General features: G+C 37.4%; 1 protein-coding gene across 1 annotated transcript; it reads left to right on the top strand.

The window, feature by feature from the left end:
* The first annotated feature begins 225 nt into the window (after window positions 1–225).
* On the top strand, window positions 226–6,694 carry LOC112727089 (uncharacterized). Its single transcript, XM_072208978.1, has 8 exons — window positions 226–312; window positions 548–588; window positions 1,773–1,866; window positions 1,988–2,076; window positions 2,175–2,345; window positions 5,037–5,147; window positions 5,936–6,002; window positions 6,091–6,694. The coding sequence occupies exons 3-8, from the start codon at window positions 1,791–1,793 to the stop codon at window positions 6,369–6,371; spliced, it is 795 nt and encodes a 264-aa protein (XP_072065079.1). The 5' UTR covers window positions 226–312; window positions 548–588; window positions 1,773–1,790; the 3' UTR covers window positions 6,372–6,694.
* Window positions 6,695–9,665: the final 2,971 nt, after the last annotated feature.

Raw genomic sequence — 9,665 nt, forward strand, 5'->3', positions numbered from 1 at the left:
CCTCACCTCGTCGGTCGTCACACTCAGTCTCTCACGGCCTTACCTCGTCGCGGTCTCGGTCTCTCACCTCGGTCGTCGTCGCGGTTCCGTGCACCTGCGCTCGCTTCGTCGTCTTCTTGCTTCTCAAGGTCTCTGTCTCGCACCTGGTCTCGATCTCTCCCTTCCCTGCGCTCTTCGTCGCCGGTAGCAGAGGCAACAGATCCCGGTGGGCTGATCTTTGTTGTCGTCTTCTTGCTTCGAGCCTTGCCGTCAGCTTCTCCCTCGCCATCAGCTTCTCCTTCGCCGTCAACTTCCTTCGTGCAACACGATTTGGTGAGTTTCCCCTGGTCTTTCTGCTTCAATTTTGGTGCTGCATCAATGCACTTTGATTTTGTTGCTGAAAGTAATTTGTTGCTGAAAGTTGAATGTGTTGCTGAAATTTGTTACTGATTATCATGAACCTTGAATTTATTGTTGACATGCCAAAATAATCACTTAGCTTAAGTTTGTTCATCGCCGAAAATCATTACTGAGTTTATTGAACCTTGAATTTGGTGCTGTTTTGCAGAATAATCACTTAGTTAAGTTTTGCTTCATCTCTCTGCCCAGGTGAGTTTCAGCTTTGGCCTTGTTATTTGATGCTGAACATATCATGAATGTGGTTGTTGCTGAAAGTAAAATTTGTTGCTGGATAACTGAGTTGAGTTGAATTTGTTACTGAACCTTGTTGTTGTGTTGCTTAAAAAATGCTAAATCTTTTGTTGGTGTATGTTAAGGGATAAGAGATAAGAGAGTTGGTCACTAACAAAATTAGTTTGGTACAATTAGTTAGGGTTTGTTATTCTGATCTCTAATCTTTCTCTCTTTTCCAACTCTGTTATAAATGAAGCTTTTACAATTAGTTTGCTAGTTTGTTGTAGCTCTCTCTTCAAACTCTTCTTTCTTTGTTTCTGATGTTCTGCATAATGCCGTGTTTCTTATGGAAGATATAGATGCAAATCAAAACGAGGAAAATATTGATCAAGCTCCAAATTTGTCCTATGAAGATATAGATGTCGATTTTAAGATCACTTGGACTTGATTTATCGATTGTGTTATCTTTTGCTTGTTCTTGTTTATTTAAATGGTGAAAGTATTTTGTACTAGAAACTAGTTTATTATCTCTTTTTACATCATTAGTTATGTCTAAAAAATAATATTTGATTATTATTATGTTTGTAAAGACTTGCATTTTAAGTTTTAATACTTAATTTTAATTTTATTTATATAATTTGTATTTTTTTAAATTATGACCGGGTCAACCGGGTGAATCAATGACCCACCGGTTGAACCAGTGACCTGGTGACCCAGTCATATGACCGGGTTGATTGCCAGTTCGGTTCTGATAACTATTAGTTTCTGGGTTTCTGGCTTCTGTTCGTGCTGTTTTTGTTTTTTGTTCTAGGCTTCTGTTCTTCTATTTTTTAATTTTTTAATTTTGTTTTTTATATGATTAATCAAATGTTGAATAAACTTGTTGTATGTTGAATTTGAAAATAAATTTGATGTATGTTGAATTTGAGAAGTTTGCTCTGCTCTGTTCTTCAATTTTTTTTATCTTTTCAATTCTGCTCTGTTAAATTTTTTGTTAATTTCAATTCTGCTCTGTTGAATGCCAGATGAATTGTATGAACTATGAATTGATATATTGGTCTGGATTCTGGAAACTCTATCAGAGCTGCAGCCACCTTAAAAAACTTGGCTTGTTAAACTTAAAAAAACTTGGCTTGTTATATTGTGGTTTTACTTTACAGAAAGAGTGCATTGTAATCATGGTCCAGTGGCAAAGGCATTTCTTGCCAGTTTTTCGTCAAATTGCACACTTTGCTACCACCTCATCTCCCCAAGGTTGGTGATTTATGTTTTTAACTATTTCCTTCTTGCAAACTATGTGAAGTTGCTCATGCTTTACTCTTATTTTTTTAGGTTTTATTAAATACTTTAGAAAACCTATTTCTGTACATTGTAGGTAAGGGTCTGACGACGTTGACAGCAAGAACAATACTATTGCCCTCAATTTCAAGTCGTAGCCCTGTTTATCATTCTTTCCAATACCAGGTTTTGATTTACATTGTGAATGATCATATCACGTTATAAGCTCTCTACTTAAACTCTATTGAGAGATAGTTGGAGTTTACACGGTTCTTTTGTTTTAGGGAATTTCGGGTTCTACCTGTTTGCTTTCTAAGTCATCAGATCTGGAACAAACACCAACTTCCTCCCCGTTAGCCTTAACTTCCTTTTTGGGTAGCAAAGAAGCTCAAGACCAGAAGCAGACACCTGTTAAGAAAGAAAGAGTTCAAGCAGTAATGTCAAAAATAAAGCAGGTTTGTTTTTTTCCCTTGTGTAATTCTGTTATCTTGTATTTCTTAAGTAATTGCTCAATTTACATTATGGACATGACACAAATCTTTTGATTTCATTGGTTTTCTTTAATTTATGTTAAAGAGTACTTATCATTCAAATAGTTTAATTCCATTTCATTTTAATAAAAAAGCATGTCTATGATTTCTACTTCTGCCTCTGACTCTGTTTTGAAAATGGTACTTCTTCCAAAAGCAACAACAAACGAACCCATTTATTAAGACAACCCTATTATGAAGTAGTCTAACAGAAAATGAGAGGACTGAGAGATGCTTCTTATAAGAGAAAAAAAAAACAATAAATATGATTGAAGCGCAGGTTTCTAGTGTCTAAAGACGTCTGAGAGAGAAACTCCTATTAAAACATCAATCTTTCATCCTGAAAGGTGCTTTTAACAAAACTATTATGATTTAGACAAGGAAATTGTTCCTGCTTAACAGGTTCAGTCACTGCCATCGTGCTGACTGTATTCATTTCTACCTCGATTTATCAGTTTTTGTATGTAATATTCTTTATAATAATTATTTCTATTTTATCTTGAAATAAGATTTTCGAAGATTCCTGAACTTTTGAAATGCCTTATAACCATTGGGAACTTCATGCTTGACGATATGATACACAACTCAACTCAACTCAAATGCTTGCACTAACTATGAAATGCCTTTCATGCCATTCACAATTATTGTTATATTATTATGGATAATTCAGTTTTAACAGCATAACATTTGGTGCTGCAGTGATTTTGTCAATGCCAAATTGCCAATATATCGTGAATTGCTTATGGATATCATTTTTTCCCCTGTTAATATGGGTCATTCTGAAGTAACTGCTTAAAATACAATGTTAGCTAGTTCAGACTGCAGCATAGCAATAGTTTGAAAACTGAAAAGTATAACATGATCTGTTTCATCTTGAGACTATTGGTTGAGCATCTCTGAACGTGCCTGATAAACTACTATTTTATGGTTTATATTGTGCTTAATTGTATGATTTTATCAATTCTTTACCCACTTATTCATATGATTGGCATGCATTTAAATTTCCTTGCTAAAATTATTACATGATTGAATATTTGCTTCCTAAAGACTTTTAATTATGTATTTTAATTCTCTTTCATTCCATTAGATGCCGTGATCTGTGTGTTAAGTGTTTCAGGCTTTATAGGGCATGAATGACGTGGAGATTGGAAAGGAAGCTTGCAAAAATGGAAGGAACACAAGAAATTGAGGAGATGACCAGCGAGAAGTGACGCGGACGCATGGCTCACGCGACCGCGTGACATAGAGGAAATCGCAATGACGCGGACGCATGGCTCACGCGACCGCGCGGATTGGAACTGCACAAGTGACGCAGAGGCGTGGACGATGCGCACGCATGGCAAGGCAAAACGCCGAATGACGTGTCCGCATGAATGACGCGATCGCGTGACATGCGCGATCTGCAGAATCTGCAGAATTTGCTGGGGGCGATTTTGGGCCCTGGTTTAACCCAATTTTCGGCCCAGAAAAGTAGACTAGAGCCAAGGAACATGGAGAAACGAAGGATAACAATTCACTACAGACAATTCTCAGTTTTAGATATAGTTTTACTCCTCCTCTAGGTTTTCTCTCTGCACACTCATAGTTCTTAGGATTTATTTTTATTACTTTTCGCATTAGGATATTGAGAAGAGTTATTACTTCCGTCAAGACTTCGTCATTCTCGTTTGTTTTCTTTACCTGTCTCTTACTCTTCCATGTCTTTTGTTTACTCAGAAATATTATTGGATTATTTTTAGAATTTATTAATACAAGAACTATTTTTATTTTTAATTGATCCCTTTGATTATTACTTATCATGTCTTTCTATATTTCCCTTTCCTATGTTATGAATTCTACATTTACAGTGAGCGAGTAGTTCCATAACTTGGATGGGAGTTGATTGAAGGGAAGACCTTGAGTTGGAATGCTTAAAAGAAAAATTGTAATTGGGTTTATTGTTGGATTGCCCTCTAGTCACTGACACCAATCCTTTTCAATTGAGCGGATTGGAACTTGTGAATAGAAACAGCTTTCCAACTTGCTTGACTTTCCTTTACCTAGTAAGGGATAACTAAACAGAACAACCCTCAATTATCAATTAATCTTGAGAGTACTTCAACAAGAATAGAGCTTCCAATTAATCTACTCCCAGTCAAGGTTTTTATTTAAAATTACATAAATTCTCCAATTTAATTTTTCGTTATTCAACTCAAACCATTTTTGAAAACATCTGATTAATAAAATAGCACATCTCTCTGCAACTCGTTGGGAGACGACCTGGGACTCATACTCCCAGTATTTTAATTTAAATTTTGTGACAACCCTTCTAAATTGATAAGCAGATTTCTGGTTGGTTAAGAACTGTACTTGCAACGTATCTCTTCTAATAATTTCTTAACTCGCCAATTTTCGCCACCCCATAGAGAATACCAGGTCACCAAGTCAAATGGTGCCTCTGCCTACTTTTTGAGAAACTTTCTGTGTTTCTTCAGTCAGCATAATTTTCTGGTCAATGAAAAGCCACCCTTAGATTGAATGCTATGGAAACATGATCATAATTTCTGGGTTTCTGTTTTTCTGTGGTCCAGTTAGCATATATGACTGATTACCTTATTTTTCAACGTGCTTTCTCAGAGTCCTAAGAAGGTCAACTTGGTTGCTGCTTTGGTTCGTGGTATGCTGGTTAAAGATGCATTGCTGCAATTGCAAGTGACAGTAAAGCGAGCTTCAAGAACTGTATATCAGGTAATAAGTGGTATTACACTGTATTTTCATTTCTGTGTGTAGACAAAACTAAGAGTATTCAATTTCTTCTTCTAGAGCACCATACAGCATCAAGGCTAGGCTGTTGATTTATCTGTCCTCATTGGTTTCTAACCAAGAGTTTGTATTTCCTTAGAACAAGTTCAGCTGTTGGTGTAGTCGGTCATTAAGCCTTGTATCTTAGCAATATATCTGCAACTCTCTAAAGTCACAGATTCATTCATTCACAAAATAGACCATAAAGATCAACTTCTTTCTTACCTTCAGATACTTTCAATGTTGTTGTGCTTTTTCTCTAGCTGCCTTATGTCCTTCTCTATCATTTTCTACATTCTTTTGGCTTTCTGGATTGTCCAATTTTTTCTCCTCCACTTCGGTCCACAATTTCAAGGGCCTTATTGTTGTTGTTGTTGTTGTTGTTGAGTTGTTTCCGTGTGGCCTCAAGGTCACGGTTTCAAGCTGTGGAATTGGCTACTTATGTAATTATCAGGTTAGGCTGTCTACATTACGCCCTTTTGGTGCGGCCTTTCTAGGATCCTGCATTAACACGAGATGCTTGTCTACAGAGCTGCCTTTATTATTATTATTATTATTATTACGCACTGCACTTGTAGTTTGTTTCCTACATATATTTCAGCTCCCAAATCTCATCACTTCTTCCCCTTAATATTACCATTATCTAATTCTATGGGATTGTTCCTCCTTTTCCATGATCTGTGCTGGTAAATGCAGAATTGGAAACTTATGTTTTAAAGTTATAAGCACTGCAGGGTATTACTCAAGCCCAAGGAAATGCCGTAAATAATCATGGATTGGATGCAGAGCGCCTCATTGTTGGTACGCTTCAAATTTTGCAATTGTGTAACTTAATTTGTTTAGCCACTTTGTTTAAATCCGTGCTGATGCTGTTTCATATTCCTTGCAGCCGAAGCATTTGTTGGAAAAGGATTATTCCGGAAGAAAGTTTCTTACCATTCCAAAGGAAGAGCCGGCATCAAAGTCAAACCGGAATGCAGGCTAACAGTTGTAGTAAGAGAAATAACCGCTGAAGAAGAGGCGAAGATTGCGAGGTTGAAGGTTCACAATTTCCGCAAGCTCACGAAGCGTGAGAAACGGCTTGTGCCGCATCAGCTTATTGTGTCCAATCCTGTTTGGGGCCGCAAAAACAAATCTAGCGATCGAAACTCGAGTGCCACTGCTGCATGAGCTTCTTAAATATTTCAGAGTTTCAAAATAGTTGTTTAATGGTTGTGGCATATTCTTGTTATCCATCTTCATGTTATAGAAATAGTTGTTAAGAAATATCCTGGCTAGTTTCACATCGAGAGTAACTCCAAATGTTAGGATATGTATGGAGAAATTTGTCTACCCCTTAATTCTAAGGTGGTTACTCCAACGAAGACATTGTGAACTGTTAGATAGTTTAATATATTTGATTGAACTATTTAACGGTTCATAATATCATTTTCACAAAAATGCTTTTATGGAAACAGCCACCTCATTCGAATAATAAAATTGTGTTTGAACAATTCCCCTCTTTTGTTATTATTTCCCAATTCATCCTTCTCAAAATATCCCAGGATTCCTTTCTCTTGTCCTTTCGTTTTAACCCAAAAACCAATGGCACAAAAGGCTCTTGCTTTTATTTTGAATTATTTGTAAGGGGTACTATGTAATTTTATTGAACATGAAGTAGCAAATGGCTTTTTTATTTTTTTTGTCATGGTAGCAAATGGAGAAATCTTGTTGGACCGTGATGATGGGTTTGCAAAAATATTTTTTGGATCTTTAAAGAAAGTAAAAACATTTTGGAATAGAGGAGTGAACTGACTGGCTATAGAAAGTTTCAAGATACATCTCTTTAATTTTGTTGGTTTGCATAAGAATCTGTTACTTCCTCTCTTCTCAGATTCAGCAAAACCTAAACTCTTTCACAGATTCTCTCCACTTCTATTACCACCGTCCGCCACCCTCCTCCTCCCTCACCGCCGCGCTCTCCCTTCTCACTGCTTCCTGCTTCCCCCTCTCACTCTGAAGGTCACCGCAGCACCGTCGTCGTGCACCTGAGAAACATGTTCGAGGAGAACGTTGTCATCGCGTGCCTCACCCAGCCCGAGGAGAATCGTCATGTCAGAGGAGAATCATCTTCATCGCCGTCAAGCAAGATCGTCAGAGTTAGAATCGTGTTTGTTCGTTCTCTATCGCCGTTGGCAGCCTCTTCTCTGTTGGCCGCTCTTCCTTCCGGTAAGTCAACCTCTGTGATTTTTGTGATTTTCATTTATCTTGAAGTATTTGTTAATTATTATAGCATTGTTGTGATATCTGTCATTTTATATTTCTGTGATTTTTTGTGATTTTATATTAGTTGTTGTCTATGTCCTAATGATGAAAATTCTTGCTTGTGATACCCAATTTCCGACAGATCCGGATCACTGCCAGTCATCAGATGTTACTTCCCAGTAGCCCTATAAAACTCTAGACTCGATAATATTTACTACATATAAGCCTTTCGTATTAACGGAATCGCATATGTTAACTTATTTTTATCATATAGCTTTTTTTAACAAACCTATTAACAAAACCATGAACATCTTCAGAGATATACAATATAAAATAAACACCAGACTAACAGCAAAGTCAAATAACAACAAGATTACAGAAAAGATTTCATACATATATATGTCTTAAGTTAGTTCATACAAACTTGACATGCTTAGATAGATATATATATACATACATATAGACTTATATACAACTGACAACTTTCCAGATACCTGGTTCATAAAGAAAACTCCTAAGCTGGTACCCGGGCTAAAAGAAAAGAAAATATCAAGTCCTGTCCCTCAAAAATGCTACAGAAGTGAGGAAAAGCAAAGTCTAAGGAATGAATACCATCTATCGTACATTCTTTCTACCGTCGAGGCACAACTTTGCAACCATCAGCTCAAGACTAGTTTCGAGCATCTCCTGTAGGGTCCGACAACACGTGCTCCTCTGGTATTTCTTCAGATCACCTAGCCCATCATAAGGGTCCGACAACACGTGAACTTCTTGATGTATTTCTTCAGATCACCTAGCCCATCATAAGGGGTTAGTGTGGTCGGCAGGGTGAACCTCATAGGCAACACGAAATTCATCACCTCGGCCATGAACGTCCCAGGGGAGCTTTCTAGGTTGTCGCCCTCGTCGTCTGGCCAAGCTTTCTCATTATGCTCGGGTTGCTCTTCTTCGTGCCGAGCAGTTTCAGAGACATGCGTCGGCCATGAGTTATGTTAGGCTTCTTCTGTCCGTTCTTGTCGATCATTGTTGTTTTCCATTCGGGTGTTATTCAAATTAGAAATTTGATTTGCCATTCGTTGGTTCTCTTCGGCCATGCGCTGGTTGGCTTGCCATAACTCGGTCACCATCTGAAGGAGTTCAGATGGCGTGGGTGGAAGTTGTTCAGCCATGGTTCCAAGCGAGAACGTCGAGGCCGATGATATATGGAAAGGGTTATATTCTCGGCCCACGGTGGGCACCAATTGTTCTTGTATAGATACCTGAAGGGAGAGCTCGGTCCCTGGGAATCGACGCCGAGTTGTTATCTTCGATTCCGACCTTTGAGCCTTGTGGAAGTCTGAGCTATGCTCCGAAGGGATGTCCAAATGCACAGAGCGTGAGCAAGAAACAAGGGGGGAGTGTACCTGCAAAGGCACTCCGAAGCTTAAGTCAGTATTGAGAATTCAATGTGTTCTAAGGATAGAAGACTATACCTTTTATGAGTGAAGATAGGTCGGTTATGTTTCCGTTTCATCATATGAATTGAAGAGTACTAATTGGGTGATAAAATCCCATCTGATGTTTCAATTCTAAGATGTTCGTTGATATTGTTTGAACTGCCGAACTATAACGCCAGCTTGCTGAGTAATAACGTGAATAATGCCGAGTTATGATAGATAATGCCGAGTTATGATGTTGGATTTGTAACGGTCGAATCAATAGTGAGATAATTATATTAGTGAATATCAATATTAGAGTCTTCTATTTATACTTTTTTGTTTTATATTATTATATCTTTTTTATTTATTTATTTTACAATATTAAACTCTTAATTTTTTTAATTTAAAAATGATGTAACGAGCCACCACCAAACTGCACCAACACACTTCAATATCGGTAAAGACACTAATTTTAACATTTTCTATCTTTATATTTTGTTCTTGATATTTTATCTCATTTTATTCTCACATGCGACACGGACACAGACACCATGAGAGCTCGACAAATGAGTTAGATTTTGGCAACTGGACCAAATTACTAACCCAATCAAAGAAAAAAAAAGATACGTATACATAGAAAAGGAAAATAAAATCATAGTCCTGGAGAAGTGCGGTCCAAAGTAAAGGAAACAACACTCCAGTGGAGAAATAAATTAATAAATCGGGGATGCTACACATCTATGTAACCATGGAACCAGGTTGGCCCAACACCAAAAAAACCCAATACCATTAAATAAAACGT

The sequence above is a fragment of the Arachis hypogaea genome, chromosome 12, assembly GCF_003086295.3.
Source record: "Arachis hypogaea cultivar Tifrunner chromosome 12, arahy.Tifrunner.gnm2.J5K5, whole genome shotgun sequence".
Classification (NCBI taxonomy): domain Eukaryota; kingdom Viridiplantae; phylum Streptophyta; class Magnoliopsida; order Fabales; family Fabaceae; genus Arachis; species Arachis hypogaea.

Excerpts from the sequence above, each read along its gene's own strand:
- LOC112727089 (XM_072208978.1), top strand. The coding sequence starts at position 1,791 with ATGGTCCAGTGGCAAAGGCATTTCTTGCCAGTTTTTCGTCAAATTGCA. Across the intron at positions 2,077-2,174 it reads ATCATTCTTTCCAATACCAG|GGAATTTCGGGTTCTACCTG; the intron begins GTTTTGATTTAC and ends CTTTTGTTTTAG. Across the intron at positions 6,003-6,090 it reads TGCAGAGCGCCTCATTGTTG|CCGAAGCATTTGTTGGAAAA; the intron begins GTACGCTTCAAA and ends TATTCCTTGCAG.